This window comes from Sus scrofa, chromosome 13, assembly GCF_054392235.1.
Source record: "Sus scrofa isolate SSC_HxYL_T2T_F1_AM1 chromosome 13, Sscrofa_HxYL_maternal_Yorkshire_Landrace_v2.0, whole genome shotgun sequence".
NCBI classification, from domain to species: domain Eukaryota; kingdom Metazoa; phylum Chordata; class Mammalia; order Artiodactyla; family Suidae; genus Sus; species Sus scrofa.
The window spans coordinates 15,494,400-15,519,777 of NC_139395.1; the positions used below are offsets into that span (position 1 = coordinate 15,494,400).

The window sequence follows — 25,378 nt, forward strand, 5'->3', positions numbered from 1 at the left end:
AAAAGAATTATGTATATATAACTGGGTCACTTTGCTGTACAGCAGAAATTGACAAAACACTGTAAATTAACTACAATATAAAAAAAAATTTTAAATAAGATCACATCCTCATGTACTCAACATACAAACTTTAAGGGACATAATTCAACCCAAAACAAACAGTGACATAGAACATATATTTTGGAATCAGATACACTGAGTTTTATCCTTGCTTTTGCCACTGCCTTTCTGATATAGTTTTATCACCTGCAAAATAAGGATGATATATTTAATAGACTCATTGGTAAGGTGATTAATCAGGGGGAAATGGAGCACTATTTATGTACCACTAGTTAAGAAAAAAAATACTTCTAACTAAGCAATGGTAGGCAAAATTATGCATCCAAATTCTAAATGTTGAATTATGAAAGAAAAGTTTATTTTAAAGTTGATGAAGGTGAGCACCAAAGGTAACATGTAAATCACCTTCTATAAGAAGATAAGAAGGTAAACAATCAAGGGACATCACTTTTTCTCTTATTCCTTCCTTTGCCAGAGCAAAAAAGTTGCCATCACCATTGGTCCCCACCCAGCTTGCCAACTATTTTCAAGAGGAATTAAATAATTTACTAGGCAGAGGTCAAAATGAATTCATAAGAAGGTGACTTCAGTGAAATGTGTTATTCCTAGAACAAAACATCAAATAGGGAGTTCCCGTTGTGGCTCAGCAAAAACGAATCCAACTAGTATCTATGAGGGTGCACATTCGATCCCTGGCCTCACTCAGTGGGTTGAGGATCTGGCGTTGCCATGAGCTGTGGTGTAGGTCGCAGATGCGGCTCAGATCCTGCATTGCTGTGGCTGTGGCTGGCAGGTATAGCTCTGATTCTACCCCTAGTCTGTGAACTTCCGTATGCCACAAGTGTGGCCCTTAAAAAAAAAAAAAAACCATCAAATAGGAGTGGCTTCTGGAGTTTCACACCAATGGATCCCGCTCTTTGTTACTGTCTTGACTAGTAAGTCCTCTCATGTGGATAGTTCTGAGACCCAGAGACCCTTTGAGAAGTTTCTCTACTTCTTTGGTTGGGGTCCAAGGTGGACCAATGGAGAAACTGCTAGCTTTGGAGAATTTTCAGTTCTGTGCTGATCAGGACACACCTCCACATCATAGGGAATTTAGCCTCCAATGATATCCCCCCATCATTGTGACAACCCCACATACCCCTACACATTTCCACATGCCCCCCTGGGAATGCAAATATTGTCCATAGTGAGGACCATGAGCTGAGGACAGATGTGTCCAGGTGCAAGGTCAGCTTCAGCCCAGGATGTTATGATAAATGAAGGAGAAGCAAAGGCTTCTGAATACTCAGGCATATTTTCAGTCTGGGAAGCAGGAATCATCCATGTGGCACACCAGCCAGGCAGCCAGAAATGATGCAACCTCAGCACAAAGACACATCGAAAAAATGTCAACAGGAAACTCAAGTTCCTACATGTGACTTCTTACATAATCAGCAAAATGTTGATTCTCTATTCAAGTAGAGAATCAACTTACATTAAAAATAAAAGCCAGAATTCCCATTGTGGCTCAGTGGATTAAGGACTAGATGTTGTTTCTGTGAGGATGCAGGTTCTATCCCTGGCCTTGCTCAGTGGCTTAAGGATCAAGCATTGCTATAAGCTGTGGCATAGGTTGCAGATGCAGTTTGGATCTGGTGTTGCTGTGGATGTGTCATATGCCTGCAGGTTCAGCTCTGATTCAGTCCCTACCCCAGGACCTTTTATATACCACAGGTTGTAGGGAGGGAGATAGATGATAGATAGATGATAAAAGCCATGTCTCATTAGCACCAACCTGTCTCCCACTACTGAGTCATTTTGGGACATGCAACTTGTTTGTTGCAGCTGCAGTGCAACCCCACCAACCCCGAGGCCAGGCACTTGAAATCAGCAGCCCTAGCAGCTGAAATCCTGAAATTGAATAATGCTAATTCTATGACTCAGTGACCTATTTTATTATCTAAATTTTATATTGTTTACTATATCCCTTTGGAAGTTACATGGCTTGAAAAATTGTCTGTTAAGCAGTCCTTTATTTTTGATCATATATTGGCTGGTGTGCCACATTATCCATTCTTTATTCAGAGAATATTGGTTTCTCCCCACCCTCACTAAATAAATATTGAGGAAATATTTAAAGATATCAGTTTGAGGAGTTCCTGTCGTGGCACAGTGTTTAATGAATCTGACTAGGAACCATGAGGTTGCAGGTTCGGTCCCTGGCCTCTCTCAGTAGGTTAAGGATCCGGTGTTGCCGTGAGCTATGGTGTAGGTTGCAGACGCTGCTTGAATCCTGTGTGGCTGTGGCTGTGGCCAGCGGCTACAGCTCCGATTAGACCCCTAGCCTGGGAATTTCCATATGCCGCAGGTACGGCCCTAGAAAAGGCAAAAAGACCAAAAAAAAAAAAAAAAAAAAAAAAAAGAATATCAGTTTGAAATAATACCTAATTATAAGCTTGCACTGGGAGCTTTCATAGTGTCATTTTTCGCTAGCCTTATTATCCTTAGGATAAGAGCCTGTACTTCTCTAGGAAACCTTAGACCCTTCAGTGACGACGTCGGTTTTGGCTCCAGACTTTACCTTCTCCCCACTAATAGTATCACACTGTTTGTCATTTACCTCCCAATAACCTCACCTTCTTGGCCTGTGTCAGTTGCAGCTCTTGGGAGCCCCAGGACACAGACGGCTATTCTCTGCAAAGTATTGAACCATTTATTGATGACACACTGATCTTATCCCCGACACATTTCAGTCTCCATGGGCGGTGTTCATGGCCCCGTGGTATCTCCAATATGCCCAGTGGACAGCCCATATCTCCAGAGACACAACTACGGCCTCTTTCACTGACTTTCCCCACCAGTTCCATGTTTTATATCTTTACTTTGAACAATAAGATTTAGGAGAAAGCGCCTCAAATTTCCTCACTGCCCACTCTGCCTTTACATGATTGTGGGGATGGTTTCACAAATATATGCACATGTCAAAACATACTGAATCGCACATTTTAAATAGACGTGGTTGATTTTATGTAAATTTTACCTCAATAATGCATTTTTTTAAAGTGAGGGCCTTCCATAAGCATGAACTATTATAAACTTTACTGTTACACTGAAAAATGTTTTAGATCAAATTCTTTTTTTGTATTTTTTAATTACTTAATAAATTTTATTACGTTTATAGGTGTACAGCAATCATCACAATCAACTTTTACAGCATTTCCCTCCCAAACCCTCAGTGCATCCCCCTACCCTCTAACCTGTCTCATTTGGAAACCATAAGTTTTTCGAAGTCAGTATCTGTTCTGCAAAAAAGTTCAGTCTGTCCTTTTTTCAGATTCCACATGTAAGAGATAGATATGATGGTGTCTTGTTGTCTGACTGACTTCACTTAGCTTGATAATATCTAGGTCCATCCACGTTGCTAAAACTGCCAGTATTTCATTCCTTTTAATGGCTGGATAATATCTCATTGATCCACTCCTCATCTTCTTGATCCACTCCTCTGTCGATGGACATTTAGGTGGTTTCCATGTCTTGGCTATTGCAAATAGTGCTGCAATGAACAATGGAGTACATGTGTCTTTTCGAGTCATGGTTTTTTCTAGATAGGTGCCCAGGAGTGGAATTGCTGGATCTCATAGTAGTTCTATTTCTAGTTTTCTGAGGAATCGCCATACTGTTTTCCACAGAGGTTGCACCAATTTACATTCCCACCAACAGTGTCACAGGGTTGCTTTTCTCCACACCCTCTCCAGCACTTATTGGTTGTAGATTTTTTGATGATGGCCATTCTGGCTGGTATGAGGTGGACCTCATAGTGGTTTTGATTTGCATTTCTCTAATAATGAGTGATGTTGAACATCTTTTCTTGTGTTTTTTGGCCACTCGTATGTCTTCTTTGGAGAATTCTCTGTTTAGATCTTCTGCCGATTTTTGATGGGGTTGTTTGTTTTTTGGTATTGAGCTGATTAGGGATTAATCTCCAAAATTTATAAACACCTCATTTATAAATTTTGGAAATTAATCCCTTGTCAGTATATTCATTTGCAAGTATTTTCTCCCGTTCTGTGAGTTGTTTTTTGTTTTGTTTTGGTTGGTTTTTTTTTTTTTGCCCTCTGCTGTGCAGAAACTTTTAAGGAATGCAGGGCTTCTTCATTATACACAAATCCATCAGTGTGATACACCACATTAACACACTGAAGAATAAAAACCATAGGATCCTCTCAATAGATACAGAAAAATCCTTTGACAAAATCCAACACCCATTTCTGATAAAAACCCTTCAGAAAGTGGGCATAGAGGGAACCTAGCTCAACATAATAAAGGCCATATGTGACAAACCCAGTTAACATCCTTCTCAATAGTGAAAAGCTGAATGAATTCCCACCGAGATCAGGAACAAGACAAGGATGTCCACTCTCGCCACTACTCTTCAACATAGTTTCGGAAGTCCTAGCCACAGCAGTCAGAGAAGTAACAGAGATAAAAGGAATCCAAATTGGAAAGGAAGAAGTAAAACTATCACTATTTGCAGATGACATGATACTATACCTAGAGAATCCTAAAGACTCTACCAGAAAACTGTTAGAGCTCATCCATGAATTTGGCAAAGTCGCAGGATACAATCTTAATACACAGAAATTGATGGAATTTCTATATACTAACAATGAAAGATCAGAAAGAGAAATCAGGGAAGCAATCCCTTTTACCATCACATCCAAAAGAATAAAATACCTAGGAGTAAACCTACCTAAAGAGACAAAAGACCTGTACTCTGAAAATTATAAGATGCTGATGAAAGAAATCAAAGGTGACAAAAATAGATGGAAAGACATACCATGCTCTTGGATTGGAAGAGTCAATATTATCAAAATGACTATACTACCCAAGGCAGTCTACAGATTCAATGCAATCCCTATCAAATTACCAAGGACATTTTTCACAGAACCAGAACAAAACATTTTAAAGTTTGTTTAAAAGCACAAAAGACCCATAAGAGCCAAAGACATCCTGAGAAAGGAAAATGGAGCTGGAGGAATCAGGCTCCCAGACTTCAGGCTATACTACAAAGCAACAGTCATCAAAACTGTATGGTACTGGCACAAAGACAGAAATATACATCAGGGGAATAGGATAGAAAGCCCAGAATTCAACCGATGCATCTACAGCCAACTAATCTATGACAAAGGAGGCAAGAATATACCATGGAGAAAAGACAGCCTGTTCAATAAGTGGTGCTGTGAAATCTGGACAGTCACATGGAAAAGAATGAAATTAGAACACTCCCTAACACCATACACAAAAAGAAACTCAAAATGGATTGAAGACCTAAACATAAGACCAGACACTATAAACTTCTTAGAGGAAAACATAGGCCAAACACTCTCCGACATAAATGACAGCAACATCTTCTCAGATCCCCCTCTTAGAGTAATGACAGTAAAAACAAAAATAAACTAATGGAACTTAATTATACTTGGATGAAATTCTTAAAAGAGGATCTCATCAAAAGCAATATTCAGTAATTGAGTCTATCACCAACATATCATAACCCAGCTGCATTTTTCCTTTCTTTCTAGCAATGTTCATGAATAAAGATGAATTAAGAAAAATAGTCCAGACTTTGAGGTCAGAAGGCCTGAGCTCAATGCCCACTCTGTCACCCAGAGTGTCTGCTGACATCTAACCTTGATTTTACTCATATATAAGATAGTATAAAGCTACATCACATGATTGCTTTAAGAACCAAATAAAAATTGGGTGTGGATATGTTCTGCTAACCATAAACAACACTGGTGTATCAGTCATTATGGCTGCAGAAGAGGAAAGTGTCGACAGTTTTGCAGACTGGGTAACAGAGAAAAATATTTTTAAAAACCTTGACAAGAAAACCTTACACGAGAGCAAGAACTAGACCTCAATTCCTTTACTCTGATATTCCCACATTCAAGTTGCCTAGGATATGTTTAAAAATATAGACTTCTGACTTCCCAATGTGGCTCAGTGGTAATGAACCCAACTAGTAACCATGAGAACGCAGGTTTGATCCCTGCCCTCACTCAGTGTGTTAAGGGTCCGGCACTGCTGGGAGCTGTGCTGTAGGTTGCAGATGCTGCTCAGATCCTGCGTTGCTATGGCTGTGGTGTAGGCTGGCGGCTACAGCTCTGATTCAACCCCTGGCCTGGGAACCTCCATATGCCACAGGCGCAGTCCTAAAAAATAAATAAATAAATAAGAACAGATTTCTGGGGTCTCCACTTTTACTGAATTAGAACCCTTAAGGGTAGGGAATAGAGTCTGAGTTTTAAGGAAAGCTGTCCCATTGATTCTGATGCAGCCACAACACCAGTCAGTGGATGGTTCTTTGGAAACAACTGTCTTGACCTTGACGCCTCTCAGTGAGAAATATGAACCATCCTAGGCTCTGTTGCTCAAGTTAAATCTGCCTCAGTCTCCAGAAAAGTTAAAGCACCTCCCATAGTGACTGAGAATGCAGAATGTTTTGAAACATCTTTCAAATAGGCATTTCGTGATGTGAACACTTCCTAATCAACATTCTCTTTCTCTTCCTGAGCCTTCACACTCAGAATTCTTACTGGCCCTGAGATTCTCCTTGGAAATCTCTCTCTTAGTAATGCAAATGTTTATTACTTAACTTCTTTCCAAGCCAGTCCCTTCCTTCCCTCACAAAACCAAGTCATCCAGTGTTGCCTTTGATGGTCCATCTGAAGTGTGACCTGATGCCAGCACAAACATTGTGTCTATGCGGGATCAGCATGAACATCAAGAAGTGAGAAAAAAAGCAGCAGGATTGAGGCACATTAGCCATGTGCCCTTTGGGATGGTTAAAGCAAAGAAGCAAAGACGAGGGTTTCCATCCACTCTTTTATCATCTAAACCTGGCAAGGACTCGGTTCTTCTAGACATGAGGAAAGAAGTTTCCTTTTTCTGTTTTGAGAATCCACCTATAAGTTATTTCTTATTTCAAAATCTCTCTACAACAGGCACCATATGAATATAATGAGTATAATGAAATCTCTTATCATATGGCTCATTATTCAATGCATTTGGACCAGATGTTGCAAAAATATCTCTAAGGGGAAATTCATTGAGGGCTAAAGCTTGGAAAATGAAGTGTGAATGTTTATCTGAATGTAGCCCCAGGCTGCCAGATAATCTGATTTTTTTGCCAAAGTGGGGGAAGCAATAAAAATAGCACCTCTTTTATGTTGGCAAATTAAGGGAAAACTACTTTTAAGAGTGACAAATAAAACACCTCCAAGACTGTGAATTTGCCTGTTTGTGACCTCTGATTTTTACTATTATTGAAAACCATGATTTCTTAGTAACTAAAAATAAAAGTACGGCAATACAGTAAATCCTTGTACCCACAAATCTGCCAGTAGCATATGCAGTCCTGCCCCCAATAATGACCATTTTAAAGAAGGTAAAAATCAGCTCAACCAAAATCTTCATGGGAAGTCAATAACCATTGGTCTGGACAGTAGCATTACAAAAATGCTAATCGGCAGTGGGTTGGGTTTAGTTTTCTGTCTGTTATGTAGGGACATAAAAGGACCATATTCTCCTCCTCACAGCCTGTATCATACATCCCACCAAGAATAGAATGTTCCTTGAAGGATAACCCTGTCTTACACAGGACCCTGCATGGGAAGGGACAAGGCCAGGGACAAAGCTAAACTCAAGAATGTACCAAGGGAATTCTTGTTGTGGCTCAGCGTGTTGGGAATCCAACTAGTATCCATGAGGACACAGCTTCAGTCCCTGGCCTTGCTCAGTGAATTAAGGATCCAACATTGCCGTGAGCTGTGGTATAGGTCGCAGACACAGTTCAAATCTGGCACATTGCTGTGGCCGTGGCATAGGCCAGCAGCTGCAGCTCCAATTCAACCCCTAGCCCAGGAACTTCCATATGCCACAGGTGCAGCCCTAAAAAAAAAACAAAGAAAAAAGAATGTATTGAATTTTCTTTGCTAGATGACATGTATATGCATGATATGGTCAAAAATGGTTTCTTTTCATTTTATTTTATTAACAGACTTCCCCAGTGCTCTAATAAAAGTGGTATGTGTTTCATAGTTTGTGCTAATAAGTGACTCTTGCTAAGTATCCAGTAAACCATATTTCTATTTGAAAGCTGACAGTACATGTAGGCTCCAATTGTAAAATGTGAGTGACGGATCTTGGGTTATCTCTAATTTGGTCCTTTAAGGCATTGCAGATTATAAGTGATGTTGAGTATTCTTTCTTGTGACAGTCACAGAAGAGAACAACTTTAGTGGGGGCTGGGAGTAGGAGCAGAAAACAGGTGGCATACCTGAGTTTCACCCAAAGGGCTAAACTGCACAGAGAGACTCTGCATGGTCATAGGCAAGAACAAGGGATCCCACCAAGGATGGCATGGTGGCAGCAGAGACCCACTCCCCCCACTTGGTCTGAGGGTCAGGACCATGTCACTAGATCCTGGCCCTCTGTGGACAGGAACCACTAGCAGGAGGTGGAGAGGCATGGTGACACTGCCTGTCCCCCTCTGATCTCCTGCTGAGGTCTGTCTCTGGCTGCCTCCAAGCAAGAACCCAGAGATCAAGGTTGCCCTGGCAAGTCAGTCCATAGAGATCAACCTTCAGGGGCACAGAGAGGGGAAGAAAGTGGGGGAGAAATGGAGAGTTTGTCTCACAGCAGGCAAGGGGAATCTTTGCTCCAAGAATGTTAGAGCAGGGAGAGACTTTTTATCCTGTCATCCTCACTAATTGATGAGGAAACTAAGGCCCCGGGGGCGGGGGGGAACTGAGTCAACGTTACATTTAAACTCAGCAAAAGTTTAAATATTCCTTTTCCCAGCTTTTCCTCTTTAGGATGCTGTGAATCATGAACTGTGATACCCATATTAGAGTAGGGTTGGCTAAAATGGAGCATCTTACATGGTCATTTGCCCTTACTGTGCCCATTAGACATCAAGAATCAACCTCAGATTTCTTTACTCCTGAGCCCAGATGTGCCCTCAAACTCACACATCCTAAGGCTCCAGGCAACCCCTAATAATCCACCTTGTTGCCCGATTACTTAACAGTACAACGTGCTCCAAACCCTTAAATACAAAGCTTCAGATTATTTTCTGATTTTCCTCTTGGAAACATTGCTTCTTCTCTGAAGGTGCTTCCTTGAAGACATCCAAACTGCTCACCCTGGTGACTTGATAGAGGGCATTGACAGTTTGGAAGGGCAGAAGCTGCCATCAGATGAATCCTCTGGAAGGGTAATGATATGAAACCCTGGCCTCTGATGGGTTCACTCTTCCTCTCTTCTTCAGGTTGACAGGACAGAGGTGATTCGCACCTGTATCAACCCAGTGTATTCGAAGCTGTTCACTGTGGACTTTTACTTTGAGGAGGTGCAGCGCCTGCGGTTTGAGGTCCACGACATCAGCAGCAACCACAATGGCCTGAAGGAGGCCGACTTCCTGGGCGGCATGGAGTGCACACTGGGCCAGGTGGGTGCATGATGCCCTTCCTCTCCTCTTGCCTTCTGAGGGCCTCTCTCCCTCCCCTTTCCCTCTCTCCTCTCATTCAGTCCTTGCTTTCTTTCTCCTATTGATTTTATTGCCTTGAACATGTAGCATTTAATGATTGTCCATGCACTGTTGTGACAGTACATTTAACATTACATTTACATCTAGATGATGCTGTACATATGTAAAGTGTTACCTGTTTTGCCAAGTGAATCCTATTACTTCTGAATTCCTTCATTCTCTTGGTTATTTATTAAACAACTCTTTGTGGAGCACCTGTTCTGCCCTGGCTGTCTATCTGCTCTAGCCTCATACTGATACATCATACATTTCCATCTCCCAACTCAGATATGGTAACCCCACACACAAGAAGGATTGCTCTTTCAAGTTTACCCCAAGCCTCTGGTGCCAAAGTTAGCCAAAGACAGGGTATATAGCTATTTGGTGAATGTGTGAATGCTTTGCTTAAGCCTCACAATGATGGGAAATACACACCATTGTTATATCCATTTGTCAGTGAGAAACCCAGACTTAGAGAGGTTAAGAACTTGCCCAAGGCCCCACAATAATGAGGAGCAGTCAGAACCCAAATCAGGTTAGCCTGACTCCAAACCCCATCATCTTGGTTTCATATACCTTTCATTTTTCCCTCCCCTCCCCAGAACGTGAGTGCTGAGAGGAGACATAAGTGAAGAAATAGTCCCTGTGCCCAAGACTAATTGGAGAAAGCACAGCATATGCCCCCCAAATACAGCCATTCATGATGCTCTTTTTTTTTTTTACAGAATAAAATACATACATTTACACACAATTACATTCACACAGATTATTATAACATGGATCTTAAGAAACAGATTAAGTGACTCCCACTGGAAAAGTGGAATTGAAAATATGCTGAGACAAATAGGAAATTTATTCTATACTTTATCCCAATTTTATGGCTTTCATCTTTACTACTTAGTTTTATCTATTACATTTCAATTTTTCTTTAAAAACTAGCATTATATTAAATTGTTATATTATGCAACTAAAATTTATAAAGAAAAAAGCCTTATATACCTTTAAGTATTTTATATAGCATAGTAAAAAGAATAACAACTGGTAAGCATAACAAAAATAATAAACCCTCTGAAAATAAGTAAAATATAAAATGCATAAGTTGGTTAAAAAGCAGTGTAACTATATAAATATGTCCTCACAATTTGTTCCATCTCATTGATTCTTCAATAAATGCATTACACTGTTCTAGGTGATGTGATAAACAAGACATTATAGACCTTACATTGTGCCATGGAGAGAAATGGTTATTAATAATACAATTGTAGAACTGTATTGTTTAATTGCACAGTGGCATTATTTAATTATAATTATCACAAGTTCTTTGATGGAGAGGAAATCAGAATCAGATCTAAATGACCCCCTTCATGGTGGATTATGCACTTATTTACCATGAGATATATTTCTTCTCCAGAGATTCCTTGTTTGTGTATCAATTGTAGATTTTTGGTTTGCAGTTATTCTGAAGTTTTGATATAAGAGTCTATATGTATATGAGATTGTTTTATGTTGTTGGTCTCTTCATTGCAAGTTCATCTCCAGTGTCCCGCATTTGTACCCACCTCTTCTCATGATTTCTGATTTTGGTGGCATAATTGTGCATGGATGATTTCGTATCTTTACTGTATATATACCTTTCCTGGTGAGCCTTGTCATTCGTGGAATTTTTGTTGCCTGTTGCTGATCTTTTCTTTCCTGCCTAGAGAAGTTCCTTTAGTATTTGTTGTAAGGCTGGTTTAGTGTTGCTGAATTCTCTCAGCTTTTGCTTATCTGAGAAGGTTTTGATTTCTCCTTCAAATCTGAATGAGAGCCTTGCTGGGTAGAGTAATCTTGGTTGGAGGTTTTTTCCTTTCATCACGTTAAGTATATCATGCCACTCCCTTCTGGACTGCAGAGTTTCTGCTGAAAAATCTGCCAGTAACCTTATTGGAGTTCCCTTGTATGTGACTTGTTTCTTTTCCCTAGCTGCTTTCAAGATTTTCTCTTTGTCTTTAATTTTGGTCAGTTTGATTATTATGTGTCTCGGGGTATTCCTCCTTGGGTTTATTTTATATGGTACTTGTTGTGCCTCCTGGATTTGAATGAGTGGTTCATTTCCCATATTAGGGAAATTTTCGGCTATTATCTCTTGGAATATTTTTTCTGTCCCCTTCTCTCTCTCTTCTCCTTCTGGCACCCCTATAATACAGATGTTGGTGCGTTTAACATTGTCCCAGAGTTCCCTGAGACTCTCTTCATTTGTTTTCAATCTTTTTTCTCTTTTGTGTTCTGCATCCATAATTTCTTCTAATCTGTCCTCCACCTCGCTTATTTGTTCTTCTGCCTCCTGTATTCTGCTGTTAGCTGCTTCTAGTGAGTTTTTTATTTCAGTTATTGTATTTTGCATCTCTTCTTGTTTAAGTTTTATATCTTGTATCTCTTTGGTTAGTGTTTCCTGTAAGTTATCCATCTTTGCCTTCAGTTTATTTCTAATGTCTTGCATCATCTTCAGCATCGACAGTCTAAAGTCTCTTTCCTGGAGGCTGAGAATCTCCTCATTGCTTAGCTGATTTTCTGGGGTTTTTCCTTTCTCCCTCATCTGAGTTATAGTTCTCTTTTCATTTTTATAGGTTTTTGGTGTGGTGACCTTTTTATAGATAATAGAGCTGTAGCCTCTCTTACTTCTGGTGTCAGCCCCCCTTGTGGCTGAAGTCGGTATGGGGGGCTTGCTGTAGGCTTCCTGATGGGAGGGCTCATGATGCTCTTTAAGCCAAAATGAGATAGCATATCCAGAGCTTTATGCAGAGGGTTTTGGACCTGCCAGAAATGGAGATCTTTCTACTGGGATAAAGCAGAGAAGGCACTGTGGAACCACACTTTGAAAAAATGGTCCAGGGTATGAAAAAGGAGGAGGGCGGAAGGCCTTCTGAATAAAAAAGCAATATAAACAATGCTTAGAAAACATAGGCTGGAGGATAGGCCAATCTGAATCAGGGTCAGATACTGGTTTACTAGGAAGCCAGTGCAGCTTAAACTTTAGAGCCCCCCAAGAGTCCTCACTAAAAGCATCATGTTTTTATTTGTACCGTTGTAAATTCTTCTCAAAGAGGGATCCGAAATTATATAAGCCTCAGGACTCACAAAAGCCACATCAAGAGTTAATGCTTATTTAGGGATTAGTAAGAAAGAATCTGCCTGGCAGAGAGATGGCAAGCAGGCATGTTCATTGGTTTGTTTTCACACTGCTGTGCCACTTGTCATTAACGGAATTTTCTCCCATGTGAGCACTGAGTGACAAAATAGACAATGCCTCAGTTTCCCTTTTCCAGCAAATATAGTGATGGATTTCATAAGTTTGTTCCTTCAATGAAAGCGAAAGGCCTACCGTGGAAGTACAGGTGAGGGGAGGTAGAAGAGGAGCCTGGGATGTTCTCTGTCAGTGTAATCTCTCTCATGACTTCTGAAGAGTTTTGTTTCTTTTTAAATAACAATTTTTATTTTTTCCATTACAGCTGGTTTACAGTGTTCTGTCAATTTTCTATTATACAGCAAGGTGACCCAGTTACACATACATGTATACATTCTTTTTTTTTAAATTATCATACTCCATCACAAGTGACTAGATATAGTTCCCAGTGCTATACAGCAGGATCTCATTGATCATCCATTCCAAAGGCAATAGTTTGCATATATCAACCCCAAATTCCCAGTCCACTTCCTCCCCTTCCCCCTTGGCAACCACAAGTCTGTTCTCCATGTCCATGACTTTCTTTTCTGTGGAAAGGTTCATTTGTAGTGTATATCAGATTCCAGATAGAAGTGTTATTATATGATATTTGGCTTCCTCTTTCTGACTTACTTCACTTAGTATGAGAGTCTCTGGTTCCATCCATTTTGCTGCAAATGGCAATATTTTGTTCTTTTTTATAGCTGAGTAGTATTCCATTGTGTATATGTACCACATATTCCTAATCCAATCAACTATCAGATGGATATTCAGGTTGTTTCCATGTCTTGGCTATTGTGAATAGTGCTGCAATGAACATATGGGTGCCTGTGTCTTTTTCAAGGAAAGTTTTGTCTGGATACATGCCCAAGAGTGGGATTGCTGGGTCATATGGTAGTTCTATGTATAGTTTTCTAAAGTATCTCCATACTGTTTTCCATAGTTGTTGTACCAGATTACATTCCCACCAACAGTACATATGTGTTCCCTTTTCTCCACACCTTCTCCAGCATTTGTTCTTTGTGGACTTATTAATGATGGCCATTCTGACCAATGTGAGGTGGTACCTCATAGTAGTTCTGATTTGCTTTTCTCTAATAATCAGTGATGTTGAGCATTGTTTCATGTGCTTGTTGGCCATCTGTATATCTTCTTTGGAGAAATGTCTATTCAGGTCTCTGCCGTTTTTCAATTGGGTTGTTGACTTTTTTGCTGTTGAGTTGCATGAGATGTTTGTATATTTTAAAGATTAAGCCCTTGTCGGTTGCATTGTTTGAAACTGTTTTCTCCCATTTTGTAGGTTGTCTTTTTGTTTTGTTTTTATGATTTTCTTTGCTGTGCAAAAGCTTGTCCTTTTGATTAGGTCCCACTGGTTTACTTTTGCTTTTATTTCTGTTGCTTTGGGAGACCTGAGAAAATATCTGTAAGGCTGATGTCAGCAACTGTTTTGCCTGTGCTCTCTCCCAGGAGTTTGATGGTGTCTGGCCTTACATTTAAGTCCTTCAGCCGTTTTGAGTTTGTTTTTGTGCGTGGGGTGAGGGTGTGTTCCAGTTTCATTGATTTACATGCAGCTGTTCAGGTTTCCCAGCACCACTTGCTGAAAAGGCAGTCTTTTTCCCATTTTAAATTCATGCCTGCTTTGTCAAAGATTAATTGACCATAAGTATCTGGGTTTATTTCTGGGTTCTCTATTCTGTTCCATTGGTCTGTCTGTCTGTTTTGGTACCAGTACAACACTGTCTTGATGACAGTGGCATTGTAATATTGCCTCTTGCTTGGTTTTTGTTCCTCAGGATTGCTTTAGGAATGTTGGGTCTTTTGTGGTTCCATATAAATTTTTGGATTGTTCTAGTTCTGTGAAAAATGTCATTAGTGATTTGATAGTGATTGCATTGATTCTATAGATCACTTTTTTTTTCTAACTTTTCTATTGTGTCCTTTAGGATCTCTGTTGCTTATTGATTTTCTATCTAGAGGATCTGTCCATTGATGTGAGTAGGGTGTTAAAGTCTTCTATTGTTAATTGTACTCTCATCAATTTCTCCTTTTATGTCTGTTGGTATTTGTTGTAGGTATCTGGGTGCTCCTATATTAGGGGCATATATATTGATGATTGTAATGTCCTCTTCTTGAGTGGATCCTTTAACTATTAAATAGTGTCCTTCTTTGTCTTTCTTTATGGCCTTCGTTTTAAAGTCTATTTTGTCTGATATGAGTATTGCAACTCCTGCTTTGCTGTCTTGTCCATTGGCATGAAATATCTTCTCCCATCCCCTCACTTTCAATCTATATGTGTCCTTTGCCCTAAGATGAGTCTCTTGTAGACCACAGATTGTAGGTTTTTGCTTTTTTATCTAATCTGTGACTCCATGTCTTTTGATTGGAGCATTCAGTCCATTGACATTAAGGTAATTACTGATAGATATGTATTTATTGCCATTTTAAACTTTGTTTTCCAGTTGATTCTGTGTTTCTCCTTTCTTCCTTTCCTTCTTTGGTTGGTCAATTTCTATTTATTTTATGCTTGAGTACTTTTCTTTTTAGTTTTTGTGAATGCAGTGTTTGGTTTTGATTTCTGGTTTCCTTTTTTTAAGTATGTTAACCCCTTCCTGCATCTGCTTGCTTTAGCCTCATAGTCATATAGGCTCAAACACATTATTAAAAAAAAAAGAAAAAGAGTTTAGATTTTCTTGCTTTCCTTCCCCATATTCTATGATTTTGAAGTCCTTTTATAACATCTTCATGTTTGTCCTCTTGCTGTCCCTTTTGTTTATCATCACTTTTACAGTAGGGTTTTTTTTTTTACCCCTTTTAGATCTATATACTGGCTTATTTAAGTGGTTGCTTTCCAATTGTGATTTACTCAATCCTATTTCTTCTTAGTTCTTTTTTTTTTTATTTAGAGAATCCCTTTCAGTATTTCTTTTAGAGTGGGTTTAATATTGCTGTACTCTTTCAGATTTTGTTTGTTGGAGAAATTATTTGTTTCCCCTTATAGTTTAAATGATATTCTTCATGAATAGAGTATTCTTGGCTGCAAATTTTTTCCTTTCAGCACTTTAAATATATTTTGCCACTCCCTTCTGGCCTGTAGTGTTTCTGTAGAGTAATCAGCTGATAGCCTAATGGGGGTTCCCTTATAAGTAATGCTTTGTTTTTCCCTTGCTGCCTTCAGAATCCTGTCTTTAACTTTTGCCATTTTTATTACATTATTTCTTTTTTTTTTATTTATTTATTTTTTTTTTTTTAGTCTTTTTGTCTTTTGTTGTTGTTGTTGCTATCTCTTGGGCCGCTTCGGTGGCATATGGAGGTTCCCAGGCTAGGGGTCGAATCGGAGCTGTAGCCACCGGCCTACGCCAGAGCCACAGCAACGCGGGATCCGAGCCGCGTCTGCAACCTACACCACAGCTCACGGCAACGCCGGATCGTTAACCCACTGAGCAAGGGCAGGGACCGAACCCACGACCTCATGGTTCCTAGTCGGATTCGTTAACCACTGCGCCACGACGGGAACTCCTTACATTATTTCTTGGTGTCGTCCTGTTTGGGTTCAACTTGTTTGGGCCCTCTCTGCTTCCTGTGTCTTGATATCAGTTTCCTTCTAAATTTTTAAAGTTTTCAGCCATGATTTCTTCAAATATATTTTCTTTTTTTATATTACTCAATGAATTTATTACATTTATGGTTGTGCAATGTTATAGCATTTCCATCCCAAACTCCCAGCATCCACTTTTCTTTTTCTTCTCCTTCTGGAATTCCTATTATGCCTATATTGGCTCACTTTATGTTATCACATAGATCTCTTCTTTTGTTTTCATGTTTTTTCGTTTGGTGTTCTGTCTGCTGTCCTGATTGGATGATTTCCATTATTCTGTCTTCCAAGTCACTAATTAATTCCTCTGCATTATTCATTCTGCTTTTTAGTGCCTTTAGCTCAGTTTGTGTCTCTGCAAATGAATTTTCTAATTTTTCTATGTTCTTATGTTTTCTAGTTCCTTTCTAAAGGAAACTGCATTACTATTCATATCCACTCTTAATTCCTTGATGTTCAGCCTTAATTCCTTCAGTATTTTCACTATCTCCTTTTGAACTTGGTGTCTGTCAAACTGCAGAGGTCCTTTTCATTTTTTACTGCTTCATGTGAATTCTCCTGTTCCTTTAACTGGGAATCATTTCCGAGCTTCATCTTGCTTATATTTTTCTTTCTGTGAGTTTAGGGAAGCCAACCTATAGTCTTGGAGTGTACTTCTATGCAAGAGCATCCCTTTGTATTTTATGGAGGGGTTACTATTTATTCTTGGCATGAGAGTTTGAATACTTGCTATCTCTTTCTTTGGTGTGAGTAGGCTGTTATCCCCAGGGTGCTGAGTGTGTTTCCAGGGAGAAGGAGGCAACAGGTAGTGCTGGTAGTCAGTGCCTGGTTGCTGGGCTCTTAATAGCAGCAAGGACCTGCAGGAAGTTGGCACAAGTTACTCCTAGTTGCAGGCCCCTACGAAGTGATAATGAACCTTAGGCAGATTAAAAGTTGCCCATAGCAGTTGGAAGTGGCAGCAGCAGGGTGTCTGAGTTTCCAGAAGAGTGAGAGCAACAACAGGTAGTGTTTAATTGCAATGCCCTCCTCTGACTTCATTGGTGCCACAAGTAGTGCCTGTTCAGGGTCCCTTCATGGTAGCACGTCACACCCACCTGTGGAGTCAGTGATAACTGCAGTGGTTTGCCTCTGCCACCTGCAGACCATGCAAGAAGCACTCCATCTCACTTAGCCCACACAAGAGGTGCTGCACAGTCTGCTCCTAGTTGCAGGATCCTGGGAAGTGACAGGGATCAAGTGTGTGGGCATTGCCTAGAGCATTTGGCAGTAGTGTCAGCAGGGCCAGTGTGCTCCCAAGAGTGTGAGAGCAACAACAGGTGGTTTGGTCACAATGCCCTTGAAGTGATTGGGGCCACACGTGGTGCCTGTTCATGGACCCCTAGTGATGGCAGGCCACACCTACCTCTGGAGTTAGAGATAACTGTGGTGGTTTGCCCCCACTACCCATAGACCACACAAGAAGCACCTCATCCCACTTAGCCCCCACAGGAGGTGCTGTACCAGCTCCTTGTCATAGGTACCTGGGAAGAGACAGTGATCAAGCATCTGGGCACTGCCCAGAGCGTTTGGCAGTGGCACCTGCAGGGCTGGCGTGTTCCCAGAGGAGTGAGAGCAACAACACATGGTGTTCCATTGCAATGTCCTCCTCTGTGGCGCCCTCTGAGGTGGTTGGGGCTGCAAGTGGTTCTTGTTCAGGGATCCCCAGTGGTGGTGGGCCATGCCCACCTCTGGAGTCAGAGATAACTTCAGTGGTTTGCCCCCATCACCTGCAGACCATGCAAGAAGCACCCCGTCCCGCTTACCCCATGCAAGAGGTGCTGTACCAGCTGTTCCTAGTTGTAGTGATCAAGCATCTGGGAGCTGCCCAGAGTGTTTGGCAGTGGCAGCTGCAGGCCAGGTGTGTTTCCAGGTGGGTGAGAGCAACAATGTATGGTGCTTGGTTGCAGTGCCCTCTTTTTTATTTGTGCTGACCCATGAAGTTCCTGGGGCTGCAGGTGGAGCCCACTCACAGGCCCCCAGTGATGGCAGGCCACACCTCCCTCTGGCCTTCAAGACAACCACCACAGTCCATCCCTGCTGCCTATAGATCATGCAAGAGGCACCACATTGCACTTAGTTCCTCACTGGCCTTAGCCCACACAAAAGGTCTATAGCCACCAATACCCTTCCCAAGAAGCGCCTGGTCTCCGGTAGCCTTAGCAAGTGTCTTCTCACCACCCATAGCCTTTACCAGAGGAACCCCGCCCTCTGAGAGCCTGCAAATATGTTCACACTCTGGTGCAGGGAGTTCCCTATGACAGTCCACCCCTCCTCCTCTCGCTCTCCCCAGCAATGGCGCCTTGTCTCTCCTGCGGGTTCAGACCTTCTCCCGGGTTCCCTCTGCCATGGCATTCCACTCCCCAGCCCATAGCATACCGCTCCCCCACCCATGGCATAGCACTCCGAAGCCCCTCAGGCCATCCCCACACAGCCAACCCTAGTTGGCTCCCTGGAACTGACCTCCAGAGCCTGAGTCCCAGCGCCCAGCCTCCTCCCAAGCATCTCAGGCTGTGGAGTCCTGGGCAGTGCTGCAGATGACCTGTGCAGCTCTTACTCTACTTTGTCCTCAGTCCAGCTGCTGCACTTTTCTCAGAGACTTTGAGGTCCCTCTGTCTAGGCTGATCTTTCCATCAGCAAGGTGGCTTCCCAGTGTGTAGGTTCATTTTCTCCTTCCCGGCTCCCTCTCAGGAATGTTAGTCCTGTCCTGACTCCTTTTCTCTCTCTCACTCTCTTTTTTCTTTTGTTCTACCCAGTTATGTGAAGAGTTTCTTGCCCTTTTTGGAGGTTTAAGTTCTTCTGCCAGCATTCAGTAGATGTTCTATGTGAGTCGTTTTACATGTAGATGTGTTTTTTTGATGTGTTTGTAGGAGAAGGTAAGCACGACGTCTTACTCCTCTGCCATCTTGGTCCCCTCTCACTTCTGAAGAGTCGATGACAGGTAGTTCAAGGTTCTTGCCAGGTACATGGCCCTGTAAGTAGACATTTAATGAAGGATAAGTGAATGAATGAGTGTTGGATTTTAGGTGAAATTCTGCAGTGTATAAATAAAATTAAATGGTGATTAAAATGGAATTTTTATAGACACAAAGGAGCCATTTCAAGATTCTCCCTTAGATAATGGGTATCCCTCCCATGTATTACAGTTATATTCTGTCCCAAGAAATAAATGAAGAACCTTCAAAAGTCATGTGAATAAAAGATCCTTTTCATCCAGAGCTTTAATTGTGTTGATGTGAAGCAACCTCAAACTTACGTCTTTCCTAAGGCTCATCTTTCCAACATTCAGTCAGTTCTTGACCTTCTGCTTCATTCCAGGCATTGTGCCAGGGATCAGCAATAGAGCAGCAGGCCAGAAACACTGTCCTTGCCCTCAAGCAGCTCACAGTATAGTTGGGGATAAAGATGTTAAACAAACAGTTACACAAATAATTGATTAAATCACAACCATTGTTAGGGAGAAGTAGAGAATAGGAGAACAAACATTGAAAGGATGGTGTCAGTGGATAGGGACTTGAAGACTTCCTGAAGAAAGTGACGTTTACCCTGAGACTGGAAAGGAGAGTGAGAGAGAGAGAGGAAACACATTCTGAGCAGATGGGAATTTTGCATACAGAGCCTCTGGATTCAGGAAGGAATTTGGCATATGGTGCAGAGTATCTTTGTTTGGATTCCTCAAGAAGCCAACTCTGAGATAGGAAGTCAAAGGAGGTAAAGGAAGCAGCACAGTGGAGAGAAGTGAGGCAGGAAAAGGAGGGCAGCCTGGGAGGGTATGTTGTCCAGGCAGGTACCACAGTGGGCAGCTAGAGTGTAGTTGGGCCGGGACACTTGGTTTAGAGCAAACACCACAGGGTGATCTCACCCTTGGGATGAGGGAAGTGGGGTGTTATACCTGTGGAGTGTACTTGCTATCATCAGTCATCAATGGCTGTTCTCAGGAAGGGAACATTAATCACCTGGCATTTATGGCTTCTTGCATGGGTGCAAAGCCAGCTGCAAAGACCTGTAGAAGTCTGCAACCAAAGAAATACAGGTGCAGGTGGTCAGAAGTGAGTGCTCTGCACTCAGGTCTTAGGGCATAGGGATAAGAGCAGGGCACCGATGGCATCTGCTATACAGACTGTTGGTTGTCCACCCCATAGCCTGTCTCCCTGCACTTTTAGCTATCAGATCCTGATCATTTTCATACCATTTCCCATCATATACAAAATATGGCCATATAGAAAATGGCCTTTAAATATTGAGTAATATCAGGCATAATGAGATATAAACATATATTTCCTGGAGCTTTCTGGGACAGAAAAGGAGAGCCTGTTAAGTCTGGAAATAGACCTTTCAATAGAAGAACATGGAGTTATGAGGCGGAAGATAGAAATCAAATGATAGTCACTAGATAGAAGTACCTTTCCTGGAAATTTCAGCCAATAGATTCCCTGTGACATTTGAACCACTGCAGGCTAATTTTTTTTTTTTTTTTTTTGCCACTTGCACTGTGGAGTCCATTGAACCACTTTCCCAGGCCACAGTGACCTCTTCAAACTCTAAGCTCCAGGAATTAATCTCCATGTCATTCATTAATTAGCTCATATTACATGGCCTTGATAAGTTCAATTTTGTCAATTCATTAAAGTAATTTCTCTCATGGAATTCCCACCCAGGTGCCGTAGGTTAAAAATCAGACTGCAGTGACTTGGATGACTGCAGAGGAAGAGGTTCGATCCCCAGCCTGGCACACTGGGTTAAAGATCTGGTGTTTCTGCTGCTGTGGCGTAGGTCACAGCTGCAGCATAGATTCAGTCCCTGGCCCAGGAGCTTCCATGTAGTACAGGTGCAACCACTAAAAAAAAGAAAAGAATAGAGGATCTCAGAGGGGTACCCTGGGCAGCTGATGAGCAGCAAGGCTGGAAGGAGCTGGGCTCACGGGGACCAACAACTTAACCTCCTGGATGCCAGCGAGGGGATACCAGGACCCTGGATCCTGTGTAGATGTGACAACTCCCTGAGCCCCAGGACACTCCACAGTTAGGCTCTACCATCCAGGATATACGGTGACACCAGTGGGGGGGGCATCTGGAGTGGAATCAGGGTTTGCAGATCCATCTTACCTTCCTGCTCAGAGAAAACCCTATCAAGAATCTGATGACATCATGAAAAACTACTGCCTACTTGAAAGAGGATGAGGGTGAAAAACGCAACTTATGTCTCAGAATTATTACAAAAATACTTATTATTATCAAAAATTTTTACCTCACATACTCCCTGAAGGAGGCTTGAGTTTTTCCATCGATCTCCAAGAAACAACAATTTTAAAATTACCCTTCAAAACCTCAGTTTCAATGGGATTAAGATGGAAGAATAGAAGTACTGGACATGAACTTCTGTCCTAAAAACAACAAAATATGCAACTAGATGTTGAGCAATCTTCAACCAAATGGACTGGAAACCTTCAAAAACATACCCTACTCCAGAAGACAAAGAGGAGACCACATCAAGAGGTAGGAGGGATGATGAAACAATATAAGGAACCTCATACCACCCTGGTGGGAAACCCCACAGACTGGAAAGTAACTGGTTCACAGAGACTCACCTATAGGAGTGAGAGTTCTGAGCCCCACATCAAAATCCCACATGTGGGGATCTGGCACTGGGACAAAGAGCCCCAGAGCACCTGGCATTGAAGCCTGGTGGGGTTTGTGCACAGGAGCTCCATGGCACTGGAGGAAATGGAGACCCCATTCTTAAAAGGCACACACAGACTTTCACGTGCACTGGGTGCAAAGGCAGAGCAAAGACTCCATAGGAATCTGGGTCAAAACTGACTGCAGTTCTTGGAGGACCTCCTGGGAAAACAGGGGTGAATGTGGTTTTCTGTGGGGGAAGAACATTGGAGGCAAAGCTCTTAGGAATATTCAGCAGTGTGCCTTTCTCTGGAGGTGGCCATTTTGGGAAAATCTGCCCTACCCATCAGTGCTGAGAAGAAGCCCCAGAGCAAACAACAATCCAGGTGGGATCACAGCCCCAACCATCAGTAATCAGGCTGCCTAGGGACTCCCCAGGCACACAGCTGCCTCTAATCCCATCCAGAGACTAAGCCCCACCCACCAGAGGGATTAGAATCAGCTCCACGTACCAATGGGCAGGGATCAGTCCCTCGCATCAGGAAGCCTACAGCAAGCCCCCTATACCAACTTTAGCCACAAGGGTGGCAAACACCAGAAGTAAGAGAGGCTACAACTCGATTATTTGTAAAAAGGTCACCACACCAAAAACCTATAAAAATGAAAAGACACAGAGCTATAACTCAGATGAGGGAGAAAAAAAAAAAACAAAAAAAAACAGCTAAGTGATCAGGAGATTCTCAGCCTCCAGGAAAAAGACTTTAGACTGTTGATGCTGAAGAAGATGCAAGACTTTGGAAATTAACTGGAGGCAGAGATGGATAACTTACAGGAAACAATGACCAAAGAGATACCAGATATATAACTTAAACATGAAGAGATGCAAAATACAATAACTGAAATTAAAAAATTCACTAGAAGCAGCTAACAGCAGAATGCAGGAGGCAGAAGAACGAATAAGCGAGGTGGAGGACAGATTAGAAGAAATTACGGGTGCAGAACAGAAAAGAGAAAAAAGATTGAAGACAAATGAAGAGAGTCTCAGCGAACTCTGGGACGTTAAACACACCAACATCCATATTATACGGGTGCCAGAAGGAGAGAGAGAGAAGGGGACAGAAAAAATATTCAAGGAGATAACAGCCGAAAACTTCACTAACATGGGAAAGGAACCACTCATTCAAATCCAGGAGGCACAACAAGTACCATATAAAATAAACCCAAGGAGGAATACCCCGAGACACATAATAATCAAACTGACCAAAATTAAAGACAAAGAGGAACTCTTGAAAGCAGCTAGGGAAAAGAAACAAGTCACATACAAGGGAACCCCAATAAGGTTACCGGCAGATTTTTCAGCAGAAACTCTGCAGTCCAGAAGGGAGTGGCATGATATACTTAACGTGATGAAAGGAAAAAACCTCCAACCAAGATTACTCTACCCAGCAAGGCTCTCATTCAGATTTGAAGGAGAAATCAAAACCTTCTCAGATAAGCAAAAGCTGAGAGAATTCAGCAACACTAAACCAGCCTTACAACAAATACTAAAGGAACTTCTCTAGGCAGGAAAGAAAAGATCAGCAACAGGCAACAAAAATTCCACGAATGACAAGGCTCACCAGGAAAGGTATATATACAGTAAAGATACGAAATCATCCATGCACAATTATGCCTCCAAAATCAGAAATCATGAGAAGAGGTGGGTACAAATGCGGGACACTGGAGATGAACTTGCCATTAAGAGACCAACAACATAAAACAATCTCATATACATATAGACTCTTATATCAAAACTTCAGAATAACTGCAAACCAAAAATCTACAATTTATACACAAATGAGAAAAATCAACACTAAAGATTGTCAACAAACCAGAAGAGGAGAGAACAAGAGAAGAAGGGAAGGAAAAAGAGCAACAAAAACAAATCCAAAGCAATTAATAAAATGGCAATAAGAACATACATATCAATAATTACCTTAAATGTTAATGGAGTAAACGCCCCAACCAAAAGACATAGACTGGATGAATGGATACAAAAACAAGATCCATATATATGCTTTCTTCAAGAGACCCACTTCACTTCTAGGGACACATACAAATTGAAAGTGAGAGGATGGAGGAAAATATTCCATGCAAATTAGAATCACAAGAAAGCTGGAGTAGCAATACTCATCTCAGACAAAGCAGACCTTAAAATGAAGAATATTTTAAGAGACAAAGAAGGGTACTATGTAATGATCAAAAGATCAATCCAAGAAGAAGATATAACAATTTTAAATATCTATGCACCCAACATAGGTTCACCACAATATATAAGGCAACTGATAACAACCGTAAAAGGACAAATCAATGATAACACAATCATAGTGGGGGACTGTAACACCCCACTTACAGCAATGGACTGATCATCCAGACAGAAAATCAATAAGGAAACACGGGCCCTGAATGAAGCATTAAACCAGATGAACTTAATAGATATTTATAGGACTTTCCATCCCAAAGCAACAGAACACATATTCTTCTCAAGTGCACACGGAACATTCTCTAAGATTGATCACATCCTGGGCTACAAATCCAACCTCGGTAACTTTAAGTAAATTGAAATCATATCTTTTCTGTCCACAACGCTATATGATTGGAAATAAACAAGAAGAAATCTGCAAAAAAAAACACAAAAACGTGGAGACTAAACAACATTCTACTGAACAACCAATGGATCACTGAAGAAATCAAAGAGGAAATCTAAAAATACCTAGAAGCAAATGACAACACAGATACAACACTCCAAAACCTATGGGATGCAGCTAAAAGCCATTCTAAGAGGAAAGTTTATAGCAATACAAGCCCACCTCAGGAAACAAGAAGAAGCTCAAATAAATAAGCTAACTTGACATCTAAAGCAGCTCAAGAGAGAAGAACAGACAAGACCTAAAGTTAGTAGAAGGAAAGAAATCATAAAGATCAGAGCAGACATCAATGAAATAGAAATGAAAACCATAGAAAAGATCAATGAAACAAAAAGCTGGTTCTTTGAAAAGATCAATAAAATTGATAAACCCTTAGCAAGACTTCTCAACAAAAAAAGAGAGAAGACTCAAATCAATAAAATTAGAAATGAAAAAGAAGTAACAACAGAAATCACAGAAATACAGAGGATCATAAGAGACTACTATATGCAACTATATGCAAATAAAATGGAAAACTTAGAAGAATTGTACAAATTCTTAGAAAAGTAAATTCTTTCAAGACTAAACCAAGATGAAATAGAAAACATGCCCAAACAAATCACAAGAACTGAA

The 25,378-nt window shown here is 41.2% G+C and overlaps 1 protein-coding gene across 5 annotated transcripts in view; it reads left to right on the plus strand.

Moving 5' to 3' along the window:
- Nucleotides 1-25,378, plus strand: part of CPNE4 (copine 4) — a 595,221-nt gene that overhangs the window by 385,561 nt on the left and 184,282 nt on the right. For all 5 annotated transcript variants that reach the window (XR_014823542.1, XM_021071322.2, XM_021071320.2 and 2 more), the window contains exon 3: nucleotides 9,374-9,553. Coding sequence is in view for 4 of the 5 variants with exons in the window: in XM_021071322.2 (XP_020926981.1) it covers nucleotides 9,374-9,553 (180 nt within the window). In the remaining variant the exon portion in view is untranslated. The remainder of the gene's footprint in view (nucleotides 1-9,373; nucleotides 9,554-25,378) is intronic.